Below are 20,087 nucleotides of genomic sequence, written 5' to 3' on the forward strand. Positions count from 1 at the left end.
CCCTCCTACCAAATTTGGGGGCGAAATGCCATGAATTTGACTCTCAACACTGGAGCGCTGAAAAGCCAGAGTTCTGGCACTGTTTCCTCTGTGCGAATCTCGTGTGCTCTGTTCTAAACCAACAGTTGTGCCAGTCTTCTCATTGTTAGCACTAACAAGATTTTTCTGGAATAGTGTAACTCAGATCACATTTATTTTTAGAAGCAGAGTTCAGAAAATAGTATTTCTATCAGGTAGAATAGGGGAAATGAAGTAAAGTGGACTGGTGAGGGTACTGCTCTTACCTTTAGAAGTTAGGATGAGCTTCACTAGTCTGGGACATCACAGTAAGAAATGAAGTCAAAGCCATGCTTTTAAGAGTCAAGAGTGGTTGTGCACACTTACAATTCCAGCTGCTGGGAGGTGGAGGCAAGAGACATTCAGGGGCAGCCTTGGCTACAAAGCATGCTGGAGGCCAGCATGGGCTATGTGCATGAGACCTTGGCTAAAACAAAAAAACCAAGTAGGCAATAGTGGATTACAGTGATCCAAGTGAGAACAGGCGTGAAGCTGGGAATATGTAAAGTCAAAAGCCCCTGTTTCTTACTTACAAATACATTAACCTAAATAATTATATCCAGTAAATATCTAGCTATTCAACATGCTGGATGCAGCATATAGCCCACGCTGTTTGTAGCTTATCCACAGGACTCCTATTGAAGTGTTCTGAGGCTATCTGACATGTCTGACACCAGATACTAGAATTAATGAACTATATAGTAAGGCCACCATCCTAGCCTCCTTTCTGCTGTGGTGATAAAATGTCCTGACCAGATCTAGTTTAGCTTACAATTCTGGGTTACAGTCCATCACAGCCAAAACCACAGCAGTATGAACTTAAAACAGCATATCCAGAGTCAAGAAGAAAGGCAAGTAAATGTATATATGTGTCAAGGACTTAGCTGGTTTTGTCAGTCCAGAACTGACCCACAGTGGGCTGAGTCCTTTCACTTCAATTAACCCAATTTAAAAAAATCCCTCCTAGTCATAGGCATGCCTACAGAGCAGCCTGATCCAGGCAGTCCTTCACAGCCTATCTTCTCTCTAGGGCAGAGGAAGGTGGCAACTAAGGAGAGCTGTGTATACAACAAATGCGGGAGCTGGCAGTCTGACACCAGTGCTGTCGTCCTAAACACTAAGTTATAGGGTGCTACTTCACTACCGTTTGGTGGCTAAGGACAACAGCTGGCTCTCTTCCAAGTGTCTAAAGAAAAATAACAGAAAAAAACAATGCAGGAATCTGGTAAGGTCTATATCTTCAAGTTCGAAATCACTCTAGAGGATGGGTGATCTCAGCAGCCAGAAGAGAAACCTGCCTGTGGGCTCAAGGCTTCTAGTGTGTTGGACATCACTTCCTAACTCTGCCTTGTGTCTGCGTATGTTGTTAGTAAGGGTGAGCAGTCAACACAGGTGGTCATCTCCGAAGACAAGACATTTACTGTGGGCTTCCTGTCTCTTCTCCAGCCATTAAATAAAACAGCATCAAAGGGAAGCCGAGTGCACCAGAAACCAAGTAGTCTATATCGTAGCTCTTTGTGTGGGACTGTGGATAAGGCCCACACGTTTCTCTAGCTTTAGGGAGTCACACTTGGTTTTTAAGTCTCTTATAACTCAAACCTTTCTCCATGTTCACAACATGAACCTACTTAATAATTTCCAGAAGAGTGATAGAAAATTCTTTAATGAGAAAAACAGCCAGAACTCAGCCCACCCCCATGTTCTCAAGTTGCAATTAAACCAAGTCTAATCACCAGTAAGAGAACAACTCTACTGAACCAACAGTTCTCCTGTGCATGAGTGATATTTTCAGTACAGCAACAAAGCCTAAACCATAGCCAGAGGCACAAGGTCAAGACTATACAGGAATTGCGGAATTGAGCCCTGCCACTTGTATTTTTTAAACTGGGATTAAAGTATAAGCAACATCCAAGTAACATAGAATTCAAGTGTTTCAATTACAATTTTTAAATCAAAATTTCCCATTAAATTACAACTAATCCTAGTATTGACCACAGGCATTCTAAACATAAGTGAGCCACACTTGCCTTCTGATGACCTTCCCCTCTAATTCCCACAGGAGATGCTGAACATAAGCCATATATCTGTGGAGATGCAGATTCTGCCTCAACTGTTTTGGATGGGACTGAAGACTACCTCATTCTGGCCTGTGATGGCTTCTATGATACCGTGAACCCTGATGAGGCAGTGAAGGTTGTGTCTGACCACTTGAAAGAGAATAATGGAGACAGCAGCATGGTTGCCCACAAATTAGTAGCATCAGCTCGTGATGCAGGGTCAAGTGATAACATCACTGTTATTGTGGTATTCCTGAGGGACATGAACAAAGCTGTAAATGTTAGTGAGGATTCAGAGTGGACAGACAACTCTTTTCAAGGAGGGCAAGAAGATGGTGGGGATGATAAGGAAAATCATGGAGAGTGCAAACGCCCTTGGCCTCAGCACCAGTGCTCAGCACCAGCCGATCTAGGCTATGAGGGGCGTGTGGATTCATTCACTGATAGAACTAGCCTGAGCCCAGGGCCCCAAATCAACGTGCTGGAAGACCCAGACTACCTAGATCTCACACACATAGAAGCAAGCAAACCTCACAGTACCCAGTTTTTGCCACCAGTTGAGATGATTGGTCCGGGTGCACCAAAGAAAGCAGATCTTAATGAGCTAATAATGGAGGAAAAATCAGTCAAGTCATCATTGCCTGAACGGAGTGGTGCTGGAGAGTTTCTGGCTTCTTTTAATTTGGGTTCAACAGGGCAACAGATATGCAGAATGGAGAGCTTGTCTCCTGTCTGTTCTGGGTTGGAAAACGAACAGTTCAAATCCCTGGGGAAAACAGCGTCTAGATTGTATCATTTACGCCACCACTACTCCAAAAGGCAGCGTGGATTCAGGTTTAATCCAAAGTTTTATTCATTTCTTGCTGCTCAAGAGCCTTCTCACAAAATAGGCATTAGCCTCTCCTCACTTACTCGAAGTGGGAAGAGAAACAAGATGTTAAGAAGTTCTTTGCCATGGAGGGAAAATAGTTGGGAAGGATATAGCGGAAACATGAAGATTAGAAAGCGTAATGATATTCCATGCCCAGACCTTCCCTGGAGCTATAAAATATAAGACTTTTCTTCAATGTAGGTTAGCTAGCTTTCTCAAAACACAACTCTCAGAGTAGAAACAAGGTAGACATTTCTAAAGTACATGTGCTTCATTATGAATCCATTGATGGCTCAATCCTTAAATGTACATAGATCTCTAGGAAACTCAAAATAGTGTTTTCAATCTTAAAAACAAAAGTATTGGCGGGTTCACTAGCAAAACCATACAACTGGTCCCTGTGATGTGTCTACACCTACATACAGCTCCCTCTCCACCATCCCTTCATGTCACTAGTGGAAGCTTGGAAGTTATTCCAGCTAGGATATACGGTATGGAAATTGCAGGTATTTGGTCTGCTGTGCCTAACCTAAAGGAAACAGTGCAGAATTACATTGTTTGGGTGAGTGAAGACTAAAAGCCACACGGGTCTTAACCGCTGATAGTGAACCAGTACCAAAGTGTCATCTTCTCAGACTTGAAGGCAGTATGCAGTAAGATAATGTATTCTTTTTTTTTCATAGAAAATGAAAGGCAACTATGAATATTTTAAATTAAACTATTTCACAGGGTTTTAGTTATTTGAAAGTTTCATAACCTGTTATGGTGCTTTTGGTGGAGTTTTGTTACTCATTTTAGGAGACCCCTGTCGGCTGGCTGCCACCTGTGATGCTCTTCACAGGACCATCATCTCAGGAATAGAAGTGGTGAAGAGATGACGGCAGGTACGACAGAAGACTCAAATGCCATTTAAAGGAGTTGTGGAAATAGCACTTTTCTATTTTCTGCTTTTTAAGAAGTTTACAAACAGCAAAGGCATATATTACTATAATCTAAAACGTAGTTTGAATAATGAAAACATGACAGTTTTAACTTCTCTAAAATGATTTTCCCCAAGGGAATGAATTGGTATGGAGACTGAGTGTGAACCCAGAGGCCATGTGCACAGCACAATGCAAATTACTGAGGGCCAGGGCTGCTTAGTTCTGAGTGGAAGACGAGCCAGAGCCCAGCCACCCGCTTCAGACCACACTGACAGGTCATGTGCTTTTCATTTCAATACTTAAATTATAGCCTACAGTTTTAAATGATCTACTTTTTGCCATTCCTACAGTTTCAAACCAGAAACATGTCTTCACCTAAAGACAGCAAACACGCTTATCAGATTTATGCAGTGAGCAGCCTGGTTTATCTCAGTCATGAAATTTTCCATGTTCCCCACCCCATCACCCATGCGCTATCCGGGCCAACAGGCAGGAGTAGCCTAGCTGGACCCATTGCTCACACAGTGGAGGCACAGCCACTGCCTAATCATGTTTTGTGTAACTCCACATAACACGCCGCATTCTCCAACCCATAGAGCACTAAGATCCTCAATGTCAGACTTGGATGATTTGAGCATATCACAGGAACCAGCAGAGCTACATCACACCATTAAAGACCAAAACCTGGCTGTTCTTCAGCAGTGGTTAAACTGTTAACCTACAGCTTTTATTTTTCAAGCTTTGAGTCTAAGTGAAGATTTTCAGTATTTGGAGTCTTGTGACACACTGCGGAGAAGGAATAAATGTGGCTCCACCTCAACAGGATTAGGATTTCATCATCTTTCTGATGCCTGCCCCATAAATGAACCTCACTCACGTCTGTCATTTTTTGAAGCCTAGATCTTGCTGACAGCCCATCAAGTACAGGGCTAGTTTCAAATCAAATTTCTAAACAAACAAGAAAACAGAGGCAGCAGAATATAGGTGTACATCATAGCCCAAAATAGCTAAGTACATTTAGAAGAATTTCAGTGGTTATCTATTGGTAATGTTTTTGATCAGAGTAAGGAGAAAAGAAGGAAAAAAATGAGGTGATAGGCTTTTTATTGGTGGGGTAGAAATGGTGGTGAAACTGGGGCAAACAGACCCGATTTTGATGGTCTGATCTGTAGGTCTGATACACAGCAGTGTTAACTCCATTTCTCATGTCATTAGCTCTCTAGAAAATAGAGAAAAGTACTTCTAGTGTGGCCAAGTTAATAATCCAATACTGTAAAAACTAACTCTTCATCTGTTCACAATGTGCGTATTTATAAAGTAGTTAGGTACCATTTGTACGGTAAGTCCTTTAACATAACATTCTATAATATTAAAGTAGTGGTTATTGGCCTGATATATGCTGCTGTTGGTTCTATAAACCAGACGAGAAGCAGTGCTTTGTGAAATGCAGTGTTAAACCTTAATGCCACTGGTGATAGGAAGTAGTTCCCTTCAGTTCAAATCCTCTGCCCTCATTTGCTGCTTGCTAATGTAAGCAATAAGTAACCCTCTAACTAATGGTATCTATACATTTCTGTAACTTATATTTAATGATGGTGTATCTGGTGATTGTAAAAATATTAGACAGATATAAAAGTATCTATACAATATATATTCACTGTAAATGCTGAGGTATAGTCTGTGAATTATGTGTTTTGTACCTCTTTCATTGTGCAATTTAGTGGTGGTGAAAGTTCAACACTCGATCCTTAAAGAGTGGCAGTGTCCCCTTTTCAGTTACCATGATCTGCATCAACTTGTTTGCTTGCTAAACCAGTTTTGTTACAGTAGGAAATAGCAAAACAAATATAGACAAGAAAGTGTAGTACTGATAGGAAAGCAGACTTCGAGTCACCAACTGAGGGTACCACTCCTTGTACATTCACTGTGAGTTGCAAAGGGCATCAGTCCCTAATTTCAAAGGTTTCCTTTTTCACTATTTTTTAGATATGTACATTGGGAAAGCTATCTGAAGTTGGCAACATTACAGCACCAAATATTGGAGCTATTAATTCTATTTATGTCTGTACAACAGAGGTCAAACAGAAAAAAGCATGTATATACTTTTTCTTTACCTACAAGTGCCATCCATTGTCCTTGAAGTAATACAATTAGAGTCATGTTGCATTTAATTTAAGTAGGAGGCACCTTGAAAGCAACATCTTTTCAAAGGACAATGTCAGCAATGTCAACACTAAGTCTAACCCTGACCACATTTATAGTGGTACAGCATCAACACTGCATTTTCATGACCACCACACTTCATTGCTAGAACACTGTGCCAGTAACAAGTGCAACATCCAAGGGGCAGACAAAGGATGCACTTTAGTGTTGCAGATAAGCTGCTGTGCTTCAGGAACTTCCTCCCCATCAAAGGCTTGCTGGGCTTTTGTGAGAAAAAGATCTAAATTATTTTAATTTTTAAACTTAATTTTCTCACTCAATGAGCTTTTTCACCAAGGCTACAAAAGAGGATACTACAGTTTTGTTCAAATCTTTGTTTGGGAGAACTTTTCTTTGGATCACGAATTACTAAAAGATTTGTTTTCACCTTTCAAAATCAGGATAAAAGACAAAACCCCCCACTCTTCTGTTTTGATCTATGAAAAGATGGTTGTTTCTTCAAAACAAATGATAGCAAGTATTATAGCAGTCAGACAAATAGAAGTGACCGGAAAAATGCCATTGCGTCCTTCAGCAGCATTTTATCTGTTCAAGTCCATTTATTCTACTAATTGGAAACATGAGCGAGGGCAGGGGATTCCACTGACAAGCAGCTGCTCTTGAAAAGGAAATACTTTAATTATCTTTGATGTATGGATAATGCAGATACATCATTGTAATCTCTCTAGGTGCTCTTTGGTGAGAGACAAGCTTTCTCTTATTCATGACATTTCTCTGGAAAGAATTCTCTCTGGAGTGAAGTGAGTGAAGTCACGATTTACAAACCCACTCTACAGATCACTTTTGAGTTGAGTTGTAATCATAAGTGATCTTTCATGTTTTATTTATTAAAACTGTTTATTCAGGTAAGGAGTATGTTGAAATTTTGCCAATATCTTAATAAAACTCAGCAATTAAAAAAAGTTATTTGTCTTATTCATAAAGTATTAAGTTGAGTTACTCAGTACTTAAACTAGACAAATTCTTCAGCCTTAAATAAAACCCTCACAATCTTCAGGGGGCGTTGAAAAATCTTTTATTTCTATGTAGCATTGGCTGTCCTGGAATTCATTATGCAGACCAGACCAGGCTGGCCTCAAACTTGGAGATCCGCCTATCTCTGACTCCCAAGTGCTGGGTTGCTGCAAGGAGACTGCTTGTTTGTCCCAGCTGCCCAGAACCAAAATAATCACACAGAAACCATATTCATTAAAACACTGCTTGGCCCATTAGCTCTAGTTTCTTATTAGTTAATTCTTACATCTCAATTTAACCCATTTCTATTAATCCGTGTATCACCACATGGCAGCAGCTTGCTAGGTAAAATTCCCAGTGCCTGTCTCTGGTGGATCCATGGCACCTCTCCAACTCTGCCCTTTTTTCCCCAGTATTCAGTTCCGTTTCCTTGCCTACCTAAGTTCTGCCCTATCAACAGGCCAAGGCAGTTTCTTTATTCATTAATGCTAATCTCCCACATCACCTCACCTTTTCTATTTAAATAACAAGGAAGGGCTAAACTAGTAGGGTGGCCAGGAACTGGGCAGCAGAACTAACAACCGGGCCACTCCTCTTACACTGGGTAAAGTGTGCATGCCAATACTAGAGATGGAGGTTTTCTTATACCTTATGAACATGGAAAGCTGCAAATCGTGATGCTTTAACTATTACCATCCACCCACCCAACAAAAAACAGCAGAGAGAGAGAAAGAGAGGGGTTTCTTCTTGTGTCGCCCACTGGTTTAACTGGGATAAGAAAAGGGGGCCTGTAGAAGAGACGGTAGGAAGGGTGGAGCCTGCCCTGAGCTAAGCAGAGATTCCTCATATTATTATTATTATTCTTAGATCTTTGTACCCAACTGCCTAAGCTTTCGTCCATGTCACTGAGTTTCCGTCTTGAAAGGAAAAAAATAAGGGAGTGGCGGCTCTAAGTCTTTCTGAAGGGTTTTGTCTAGAGGAACAGTCACAGAAAGGAGAATGTATTAAGAGAAGTGAACTCAACTATGCAGGGCATAAGCATCTAAAGCAAAGCAGTGGTTTTCAGCCCGTGGGTCTGAACCCCCAAAAGGTCATTGGAAAACACAGATATGGACATTAAGATTCATAAAAGTAGCAAAACTACAGTTATGAAGTAGCAACTGAGTAATTTATGGTTGAGGTACCACAACATGAGGAACTGTATTAAAGGGTTACCGCATTAGGAAGGTTGAGAACCACTGAAAGGGATGAACCCAATTAACACATGATGACTCTCTCTTTACCAGCAAGACTTATTTCACTGTCACAACAATCTTAAATTTCCTAATCTCTTTGTCATTTAGGCCATAGCATTACTTTATAAAGAAAAAAAGTTCTGAAAGAAAGATGCATTTACGCCGGGCAGTGGTGGCACACGCCTTTAATCCCAGTACTCGGGAGGCAGAGGCAGGCAGATCTCTGTGAGTTTGAGGCCAGCCTGGTCTACAAGAGCTAGTTCCAGGACAGGAACCAAAAGCTACGGAGAAACCCTGCCTCAAAAATTAAAAAAAAAAAAAGAAAGAAAGATGTATTTGAAAGGGCTTGCTTTGCAGGAACGATAAAGAACATCTTATTAATTATTAATAATTATTCGTGTTTGAAAAAAATCCTAAAATTTGATAATTAAGACGAACATGTCTTTCTGAAGTAACAGCATGCCATATATTATAATTAGTCTAAGGGAATCATTAGTATAACAATTATTTGAATTAAGACTTTAATAGGCCAGGCGGTGGAGGCACACGCCTTTAATCCCAGCACTTGGGAGGCAGAAGCAGGCGGATCTCTGTGAATTCGAGGCCAGAATGGTCTACAAGAGCTAGTTCTGGGACAGGCTCCAAAGCCACAGAGAAACCCTGTCTTGAAAAACCAGAAAAAAAAAAAAAGACTTTACTAATGTTACCTAATTGGGTTAGGGTCTCTCTCAAACGCAAAGCTTTACGTTTGGTCCTGGGCTAGAACTAAGCACAGGAAAGACAGGCATTGAGCTGATTATAAGTTTATCTCCTGCCTCACCCCCACCATTAGCTTTGACCTGCACCTGTTACCTTAAGAACAACTAAGAAAGGACACTTCTTTGTGCTTTAGGAGCCTACTTTTGCTTGGCCTCAGAATAAACTTATAGAAGAACCTTTATTTGTATTTCAAATACAGTTTCTTTTCTGATTCTTCAAACTGTTCAAATATTATTTAGTAACAAAGAGTTTCTCCTTGAACAACTGGGTTTAGTATTCCTTAGCTTAGTTGTAGGATGATGCCCCCATCAAAGAATTTCCAGGTAAAGGTGTCCTGACCTTAATGTGCAAAAACAGGTCCTGACACACAGGTTCTATCTAGTTTTTCTGATCCTTTTTTTAAGAAAAGGGGAAAAAGTGTGGAAAGCTGTCAAAAATGATCTGTGTTTGGAGAAATTGTTTTTGCAAGTGAGACACGAGAGTTTTAACTAAGGCTGAAAAGGCCCCGCCTCCACAGTGGTGTGACAGCTGGAACGTGAGGGCCAAGTGAGACCAACAGAGTTGCTAAGGACTCACCAGGAGAGGCGACTCACGGAGGCATGCCTACGCTGCAGTCTCTCGACACACCACCTGCCTGTACTACTTGGGCAGTAGTTCTGGGTGGGCAGAGAAGCAACAGGGGCTCAGCCTGCTAATGTGTCAGCCAGAGAAAAAGTTTTCACGTAGAGTGATAGTTATGCAGTCCAAACTACAGCGTGGTTAATGGTACTGGCCATTTGCTCTTAAGCTTTCTCAAGTGGAGATTTTGTTTGTTTTATTTTTTTAACCTTTTGTAAACATTGATCAGAAAGTCAAACTGTAGTGCCTCTCATAGAAGATTATATGCTTTACAGTTAGCATGTACTTATACATGACTTAGCTCAAGGAACTGTGACACCAACTTCCTGAACTTACACAAACTCACAGGTTTAGCAGTCTTTTACAAGATGAACCTGCTTCAAAGACCAGCTTCAAGCTCAGGATCCCCCAAGCTACCTTTACACTTGACCAGCTGGCTCCAAGTGTGGTGGTTTCCACCAGTAAGCTGAGGTTTGTTAACTCACTCAAACTGCACAGAACTGAGGAAGGCACTGTGATCACTGTTTCGTTCTGAAGAAAGCACAGTTATGAACCAGCAAAGGAAGACGCATTGGGGAGGTTCTGAGGGTCCCAAATATAATGTTTCTTGTACCAGCAGGTGACCTTCCTGACACAGTACTGCAAAGCTGGCACATGAGAGAGAGACAGAGACAGAGAGAGACAGAGAAAGAGAGAGAGATCCCTTAAACAGAAACCCTGTCTCGAAACCTCCCCCACAAAAGAATGTAATAATAGGACATATTAGAGCCAGGTATGGGGACAAAATTTGGTAGGCAGAGCAGTAGACCTCTATGAATTTGAGGTTAGCCTAGTCTACACACAGTTCCACATCAGACAATGAGACTACCTCAGACCAAACACATTACAAGAGTAAGATGAACGTACAGCAAGGATGCAGCTCAGTTGCAGCTTAGTTGTCAGCATATACAAAGCCCCAGGCTCAAACCCCAGCACTGATTAGGCATGGTGGCACAGTCCTGTAATCCAAGTATTACTGAGACTGAAGGACTAAAAGCATCAGAAAGTGTCATCCATGTTATCTATGACAAGCCTAGATCTGTCTTAAAAAAAAAAAAAAGGTACTACAAACAAGATTCATTACATGATCATTGCTATGGTTACATATGGCACTAACAAAAGGAATAGCCGGGTCAAGGTTAGACAGGAATTCTCACAATCTTCCTAACTCTTAGAAATCTAAAATTATCTCAAAATAAAAACAATAACAACAACAAAATAGGACAATCTTTCAGCTTTTTATTTGTGTTGCTTAAGCAAAATAAACTGAAAAAGGTATTGTGTCCAAATTTAGAGCAATGCATAATCTCCCTGAATTTCCCACGAGGAGGCAACAAACAACTTGTCTATCTCAAAGATGACAAGGACTCAATCAACCAAGTTGTCAAAATTATTCTGAAACAATAGGATCACATACACACCTTTAATCCCAGCACCTGGGATGCAGAGGCAGAGGCAGCCTGGTCTACATAGTGAGTTCTAGGCCACCCAGAGCTACATAGTAAGAGCTTGTCAAGAATTAAAAAAAAAAAAGACTGAAATTAGTGACATGGCCAGCACCACACCTGCACCGGTGCCAGGCAGCTCACAAGTGGCTGTGACTCCAGGAACAAAGTCTTAAGCCCCCTTCTGGCCTAGCCAGACACCCAAATCACATACACATAAATGAAAACTTAAGAATCCTCAACAAAAAAACCTAAGTATTTGAGGAAGGTTTCAAGTAAAATGAAGGTGGGTGGCTCCTGAGGAATGACTCCTGAGGTCAGCCTCTGACCTCAGCATATATGTGCACCTGCGAACACATGAGCATACACATAAACACAAAACAAATACACCTTAATGAAAAAGGTACAACAGAAAAACTAATAAAATTTACATCCAACAAAAAAGAGAAACTTTTTTTTTAAAGAGCGGCAGGGAAGGTTGATTATCAGGGAACTGGAGGTGCAAAAGGACAGGGCAAGCATCAGCGCAAGGCGTTCTACTCTCACGCCTCTGAGCACAGCCCAGGGGGCACAGTTTCTCCTGGCACCAGCAAAACACTGGGTATGCCTGACACTACAGTTCAAGGGTAATGTGCTTGTCTAGATGCCAAACCTTTGGGCTCCTTTCCCAGCAATATCAAATACCAAAAGCAAAGCACCACCCAGGAGGATACTTTAGTAAGTAGGATGCTAGGGATCAGGATAAGAACCATCCTTTCTGCTGATGGTGCACTCCTTTAATCCCAGCACTCTGGAAGCAGAAGCAGGTGGATCTCTGTGAGTTCAAGGCCAGCCTAGTCTATAGGGTGAGTTCTAGGACAGCCATGGCTACACAGAGATACACTGTTGCAAAACACACACACAAAAAGAATATTCTTTCCATAGATTCTACTTCTGTCACTTATGAAGAAATCTTCTGGTTTTTAAAAGGAAGTCTAGACTAGAAGCCCAGCCCTTAACAAAATGCCACTGCAATAAAATAAAACATGGCCTTCTGGTCCCACTGTCAATAAATTGCAGAGGCATATTCTCTCAAGTTAATTTTATTAACAAAAAGTGCAAGCTGTTTAGAAAAAAGTAAACTATGAATCACAGCATTCAGCAAGCCATCAGCCATGGGGAGTAGACGAGAATCACTAAAACAAGAGAGAGCGCTCTCGCATACATACAAGCCATGCTTCTCAACAATCTCTTGGCCAACTGTAAGTGTAACTTTCACAAATATATAATAGCTCAAACAACTTGGAAGCATAGTGGCAAAGTTTGGCAATCATTTGGGGGGTAATTAGGAATAAGAGAAAGTCTTACACACGGTTTCATGTTGATCAAGATTGCAATATGCATAAATCTTTAAATGCACTCACTGAAATCAATGTCCAACCAATGGAAATCGTTTAAAAATATCAGTTACACTACAGTAGTGTTTCAGGAAGCAGAAAAGATGAAAAAATTTCAAGTGACCTTACATGTGTTCACAGAACCTTCCACCAAACAATGACTTAACTCACGTAAATGAAACCTGTAAAGGCTGCACAACTGAATGAAGATGTACCATTAACCAGTATGCCAGCACTTGAACAAGTGAGAAAAATAAATAAAATTTAGGCTATCATCGTATTTCAAAGAGAAGGGTCAGTCTAGTGTTGCTATAGTTACTCAGGGGAAGTGTCCACTGTTCATAAGCAACTTTTCTGTCCACTCTTATACAGGCCCTCATGAAACTACAAACTAATGAAAACTTAAATATGGCCATCTAAATCATGTGTCGAGCCTAAGACAGAAGAGCACAGGAGCTGAACGAATCACAGAGCCATGCACTGCCTCTGGGTGCTTTCTGGCACTTAGTTGGCTCTCAGTACTGGAGACAAGCTGCCTTTGTTAATGTGCTAATGCTAAATTGACTGAGCACTACACTGTTAGTTCACTACATTAGAAGGAACCCTTCCCCTGCTTAATCTTCTCCCATGTGCTACTACTGTTTTGTACTAGAATTGTGCTCCTTCTAACAGTTTCAAAGGTACTCTTTCAGGTAGAGATGACCAACAAATGAAACTAAACCTGATTATCTGACTGCTGACAATTTTGAGCACCAACTTCCAACAAATTTCAGGGCCCAGGTAGCTTGTAACTCGGTTCTCATGTCTGGCAATTACCTGCCACCACCTTCATCAGTACTGAAGTGGAGATTTTCAGGGTCGATTTGTTCACCATCAGGAAAACTGGAATGTGAATCTAAGAAAAGAATTAAATGGGGGGGGGGGAAGCAAATGTCAGAAGTCATGTTTTCTTTGCTCAGTCTTTACATGACCTTACCAAAAGTTTTTCTGATAAAGATGTGTAAGGTGCGGAACAAGCCTGTCTTCAGAGAATGTACGAACACCCACAATTAGAAGAGGAAAGCCACAATTCCACTGCATCCTCTGGGACACTGCCCAAGGAACAAAGGTGGTGGCATTCTCCAGCTGAGTCCACACACAATAAACTGCCTACATAGTAATCACAGGACAGTGCCACCAGCACTGAGCTGCCTCAAGCCTGGACACTTCTGTAGAACAGAGAGAATGACTGAAGATGCCACAGTAGTACAAAGCACCAAATACTTGTCACTGTACTGAGAAGGGAACCACAACTAGGAGTAAGCAACCCCAGCTTAAGCCTGGTACCTCACAGTGTGCTTTCCTTTTATACTGTATCTGTTACGTTCAGTCTGTGCAGCAGAAATCCCATCAAAACACAGAAAATTAAGCTGTCCTAAAATAGAAAGAACCAGGAAAATGGCTCAGTGGGTATAAACTCCTGCTGTTTGCCTGACAACCTTAGTTAAATCCTGACAACCTTAGCTAAATCCTTAGAAATGGATTTGATGAGACACATCTGTAATCCCAGCATTCCTATGGTAAGATGGGGGCAGAAACAAGAGTCACCCAGATTCACGAGGCCACCTAGTCTGGAGTACAGAGTGTAATGGCACAGTCAAGGAAGACTGCCACAAAGCAAAGTGGAAGGAGAGAACTGATTCCCCGAAAGTGGTCTTCTGATTTCCATATACTCGCTGACATGCACAAAAGCTTTTTAAAAAGATCAGTTTTCTCTGTATACCCCTGGTTGTCTTGGAACTTGCTCTGCAGATCGACTTGGTCTTGAACTCAAGAGATATGCCTACCTCTAAATCCCTGCTGGGATTAGAATCATGCACTACCACTTCTGGCACAAATAATTTGGGGGCGGGGTGTAGGGTTTCAAGACAGAGTTTTTCTGTATAGCCTGGGATGTCCTAGAACTAGTCTGTAGATCAGAATGGCCTTGAACTCAGAGATCCACCTGCCCCTGCTTTCTGAGTGCTGGGATTAAAGGCGTGTGCCACCATCACCCAACACAAATAATTTTTTTAAAGGAAAAAATACAGATTTCTCTTGTTCAGCTTTTTTACTAAGAATTCTTTTCTAGAGGGAATAGGAAGGAATAAAAACTGACTGCAGAATTTGTATGCATGCATAAGAAATAAAAGGGTTTTAAAAGTTACAGTATGCTAGAAAACAGAAAAAGTTCTGAAGAGAGGGGGAAAATATAAAACAAAAACTAAAAATCCCATATACACAAAACTTGTGCAGAGGATGGGAAACACTTCCTATCACAGGATGCAGATTAACTATTTAGGTGCTAGAGCCCGCCCACTGTCCCTGCTGAAAAGTCTTTGTTTTGAAGTATCCTTGGCCACAGCTACACAACACCAGGGTGCAGGCTTTTCCACGCAGGAAGTGGCACTCAAGCGGCTAAGTGGCCAAACATAACCTGACAACTTCCTCAGTACTTACCATATCGTTTACCACAGAACGTTCTCTCACAAATGACAGTAAGTTTTTAAAAAGAAGGAAAAGCAGCAGAGCAGAGTGAGCGGAAGCAGCAGCAGAGGCAGAGAGAGCAGCAGCAGCGATGCTCTTAGGAACCTGTGTAAAATGACAACATGCTGCACCTTCGTCTGGGGGCGGGGCCAGGAACTGGTCGTTGAAGGACCCCATGCTGGTGTGCTCCTCCTGCTCCTCAATCTCAGTGTCACATTCAATGTCGCTGTCGCTACTCATTCCTGGGGGCAGGAAGAAGAGAACACGGCTGATAAGAATCTACAGTTCCTGAAAGGAAAAGGAGGAAAAGGAAAGCTGGCGAGGACTGAGCTGAGCCCCTACTGACTGATTCTATGCCGCTGCAGTCCCACACACCAAAGACACAAACACAGTAGCCACACGCGCTTCAATGCTCTGCGGTTTTCACTTTTACTTTTCTCTTCAATTGAAACTGTGTGCCCTGATAGTGAGAAAACATTTCCACATTAAACGTTTCCTTAGCAAGTTGTAAAGACAAAACAACAAAACCCCAAAATAGGCACTTTTTCGGTCTGGTTTATTATAAGGATTAATAGTTTCCAGCCAAAAAATTCACAAATACAGACATACACAATAGAAATGCATAAAAATCCCAAGAACTCCAGCAATAGATGGTTTCAGATCTATCGTGTCTTTCATGTGTGTGTAAAATCAATTTCGACTTTAGATACTCAATTATATATTTTTCATTCACACACAGTAATTACACACAAGGTGAGTGTGTCACTTAAATGCCTGTTTATAATATGTAACGATCAGGATAGTTGACATATCTGCCATCTTAACGGTTTATCATTTACCTATGTGGGGAACATACAAATCCTTTCTACTAGCTATTATAAATTATATATTAATCATAGTTGGCCAGTTATCCTACTGAACTTTGGAGCACTAAGTTATTCCCGCTGTTCAACTGTTTCTTTACGCCTATTAACTATCCTCACTTCATTCTCCACACCCACTCACCCACTCAGCCTTCTCACAATTTGTGGTAGCCACCATTTTATTTATTTATTTATTTGGTTTCTCTGTGGCTTTGGAGCCTGTCCTGGAACTAGCTCTTGTAGATCAGGCTGGTCTCAAACTCACAGAGATCCACCTGCCTCTGCCTCCCGAGTGTTGGGATTTAAGGTGTGTGCCACCACTGCCCGGCTGGTAGTCACTATTTTATTGTTCACTTCAAGATCAACGTTTTAACTTCCACATATAAGTGAGAAAATGTGTTATTTTTTTTCTTTTTGTGCCTACTTTAATAAAACAAAACTCTCCAGTTCAATCTATCCTGCAAATGATGTGATTTCATTTGTTTTTAAAGCTGAATACTGTTCCATTGTTTATGTTTTCCCTGTTATATATGGAATACACTTTGTGTACCATCAAGCAGTGGTAGTGCAGGCCTTTAATCCAAGCACTCAGGCAGAAAAGGCAGGCAGATCTCTGAGTCCGAAGTCAGCCTGGTCTAATAATTGAGTTCCAGGACAGCCAAGACAACACAGAGAAATTCTGTCTAGGAAAAATAACACACACACACACACACACAAAACCAAAGAACATTTTGTCCCTTCTGTAGCATACCCTGAGCCTTCAGTTTGTGTTACACACGTTAACAATTAGGACTGTGCCCCAAGTCTGCCCTTTGCACCTTGACCAGCATGGCTTTCTATACTGGTCTCTGCTGCAGGAAAAAGTATCTTTGATAAGTAAGGCTAGTTAAGAATTCCACCCATCTCTTTGATGAGTAAAGGTAGAAAGAGCTACATTAATCTTCGGGTAAGGATAAGCATGGAGAATGCAGTTAGGGAAGTGGCAGTAGGCCTCTAGGGCCCAAGCATCAATTCCCCCTAGTAAGAAGGTCTTAAGGCCAATCAGACAGTTGTTGGTTACCCCCAAGATATTAAGTGCCACTACTACACCTGCTCACTGCTGTGGTTTGTAGGTCTTACAGCTGGGCAGGGCTATCCACTATTTCTCTCCCCAGGCAGCGCCTTCTGGTGGGATAGAGCTAGTCTTCAGGGAGCAGGCTTCCAAGTCAGACCAGCTCCATTCCTCCAAGCCTTCTTTCTGAAGTGTGTAGCTTGCACTTTTTTGTGTGTGTATTTGTATTTGTGTATGTACATGTGCATGTGAATTCTGAGAATCAAACTCAGGTCATCAGGCTTGGCAGCAAATGTCCTTACCCGCTGGGTCATCTCACTAGCCCCCAAAATTAAAATTCTCTTTGAAAGAACACACACACACATACACAAGCTGGATGGTGGTGGCGCACGCCTTTAATCCCAGCACTCAGGAGGCAGAAGCAGGCGGATCTCTGTGAGTTCAAGCCTAGCCTGATCTACAAAGTCATAGAGAAACCCCGTCTCAAAAAACCAAAAACAAAGTCTGTCCATAGATATAAGAATAATAGGCCGGGCAATGGTGGCGCACGCCTTTAATCCCAGCACTCGGGAGGCAGAGGCAGGCGGATCTCTGTGAGTTCGAGACCAGCCTGGTCTACAGAGCTAGTTCCAGGACAGGCTCCAAAGCCACAGAGAAACCCTGTCTCGTAAAACCAAAAAAAAAAAAGAATAATGAGGGTCTGTAGATGATGGAAGGAGAGAACCAACTCCCTCAAGCAGACCCCCTAGGTTGATTTCTCTAACTGCCACCTGGGAGCCATTGGTATTTCATACATAATACACTCCAACAAGCATAACTTTAAAAATTAAAAAAGATCAAGAAATTTTGTATTTATGCCATGCTCATTAAGAGAAGAAAATTGTTAAAGTAAGGTCTAAGTGCCGTGTTTCAGTCAGTAGTGTCTCCAGAGGCTTACACATAGTTGAGCACATGTCCTTGTGGCACAATTAAGCATCCTTTGGGTGTATACCCAAAAGTGGTATTACTGGGTCTTGAGGAAGGTTGTTTCCTAATTTTTTGAGAAATCGCCACACTGACATCCAAAGGGGTTGTACCAGCTTGCATTCCCACCAGCAATGCAGAAGTGTTCCCTTTTCCCCACAACCTCTCCAGCATAAGTTGTCATCAGTGTTTTTGATCTTGGCCAAAAGTGTAAGATGGAATCTCAGAGTTGTTTTGATTTGCATTTTTCTGATGACTAAGGATATTGAGCATTTCCTTAAGTGTCTTTTAGCCATTTTAGATTCCTCTGCTGAGAGTTCTCTGTTTAGGTATGTACTTCCATTTTTTTTAATTGGATTATGTGTTTTTTTGGTGTCCAATTTCTTGAGTTCTTTGTATATTTTGGAGATCAGACCTCTGTCTGATGTGGAGTTAGTGAGGGTCTTTTCCCATTCTATAGACTGTTGTTTTATCTTATTGACTGTGTCCTTTGTTTTACAGAAGCTTTTCAGTTTCATGAGGTTCCATTTATTGTTTCTCTCAGTGTCTGTGCTGCTGGGGTTCTATTTAGGAAGTGGTTCCCTGTGCCAATGCGTTCAAGTGTACTTCCCAGTTTTGTTTTGTTTTTATTTTTTTGAGACAAGGTTTCTCTGTAGCTTTGGAGCCTATACTGGAACTAGCTCTGTAGACCAGGCTGGCCTTGAACTCACAGAGATCCGCCTGCCTCTGCCTCGCGAGTGCTGGGATTAAAGGCGTGCGCCACCATTGCCTGGCTGTTTTTGGTTTTCAAGACAGTTTCCCTGTGTAGCCCTGGCTGTCCTAGAACTTGCTACGTAGACCAGGCTGGCCTCAAACTCACAGAGACCTTCTTGCGTCTGCCTCCTTAGTGCTAGGATTAAGGTGTGTGTCACTACTGCCCTTTTCATAAAGAACACATACACATGCAACATTTTTGCTCCTAAGAGAGGAATATACAAGTATTCTGGTTTTGAGTTTGTTTTGAGACGCTCACAGTTTTATTCCATAGTGCAGTTTGGCCTAACGCTAACAGCAGCTCAGTCTGACCCCAAACTGAGGTCATCCCCTTGCTTCATTTCCCAAGTACTAAGATGACAGCCTTGAGCCACAGTGCCCAGCTAGAATACATTATTTTACCAGACCCTAGCTCCATCTGTGCAGCACTCCCACCTTGTGGCTCCTCATGGAACTGGGTCCTAAAAAGACACGCTGTTCTAAAAATTGCAGCTCTCCACCTGACTTTTTAGTACTTGTTCCTCACTGATGGTGCTTAGGAAACACTATTAACTAGAAGATGTTTCAGAAACACTACGATGAGAAGGAAATCTGTAGTTATAACAAATTCTGAAATGATCTATGTCAGCCGGCTGAAGCTGGCTGGGGACACACACACCTTAACAATATCAGATGCTTGAAATTCATGGAGAGGCAGGCAAATTTTTTTTATCTACTAATAATTTACAGCTACCCTTCTCCCTTCCTTCTAAAGCTGTGGTTCTCAACGGCTGGTGCCCTTTAATATAGTTCCTCATGCTGTGGTGACTCCAACCACAGAAGCATTCTGTTGTTATAAAGCAATCTTGCTACTGTTATGAATTATAAGTATCTGCTATGTGACCCTACAGGGTTCATGCCCCGCAGGTTGAAGACCACTGTTCTAAAGGATAGTGGTTCTACACCACTTCACACTGTTTGCGAGTCCTCCCTCCTCTGCATGGAGTGGGACCAAGTGGCTGAACTTTGCAATTTTCCTTAGAGGTTGAGTAGTAAGGACTTACTGCTTTGAGAAAAGCTTCCCTTGTTGACAGAGACACAGAGAATACACAACCCTCCCACGAATTCCAGGATGTGATTCAGAGTTCTTACCAAAATTGCAACTGAACTGTCACCCTCAGAAAAGCTAAGCCAATTCACCGAGACTTCTAATTAAGAGATGACATAGGAAAAAAAAAAAGTACAGGCTCACACCTGTAATCCCAGCATCAAGTACAGGCTCACACCTGTAATGCTAGCATCAAGTACAGACTCACACCTGTGACGCTAGCATCAAGCAGCTGGGAAGGCAGAAAGTACCGTTAAAAGTTCACAGTCATTCTGGGCTATACAGACAGAAAACCACTCTCAAAATGG

General features: G+C 41.8%; 2 protein-coding genes across 5 annotated transcripts in view; one reads left to right on the forward strand and one right to left on the reverse strand.

The window, feature by feature from the left end:
• Positions 1 to 7,033, forward strand: part of Ppm1e (protein phosphatase, Mg2+/Mn2+ dependent 1E) — a 136,750-nt gene extending 129,717 nt beyond the window's left edge. The window contains exon 7 of the mRNA XM_075991205.1: positions 2,117 to 7,033. Within this exon, the coding sequence (XP_075847320.1) occupies positions 2,117 to 3,168 (1,052 nt within the window). The 3' untranslated portion in view covers positions 3,169 to 7,033. The remainder of the gene's footprint in view (positions 1 to 2,116) is intronic.
• Positions 1 to 20,087, reverse strand: part of Trim37 (tripartite motif containing 37) — a 123,650-nt gene that overhangs the window by 16,794 nt on the left and 86,769 nt on the right. For 3 of the 4 annotated variants that reach the window (XM_075991200.1, XM_075991201.1, XM_075991202.1), the window contains exons 23-24: positions 15,194 to 15,304; positions 13,374 to 13,452 (exon numbers count right to left, since the gene is read on the reverse strand). In XM_075991200.1, the coding sequence (XP_075847315.1) occupies positions 13,374 to 13,452; positions 15,194 to 15,304 (190 nt within the window). Of the gene's footprint in view, positions 1 to 12,247; positions 13,453 to 15,193; positions 15,305 to 20,087 lie in introns of those variants that run through there. The other variant, XM_075991204.1, reaches the window with a different exon arrangement.

This window comes from Microtus pennsylvanicus, chromosome 11 (assembly GCF_037038515.1).
Source record: "Microtus pennsylvanicus isolate mMicPen1 chromosome 11, mMicPen1.hap1, whole genome shotgun sequence".
Lineage (NCBI taxonomy): Eukaryota > Metazoa > Chordata > Mammalia > Rodentia > Cricetidae > Microtus > Microtus pennsylvanicus.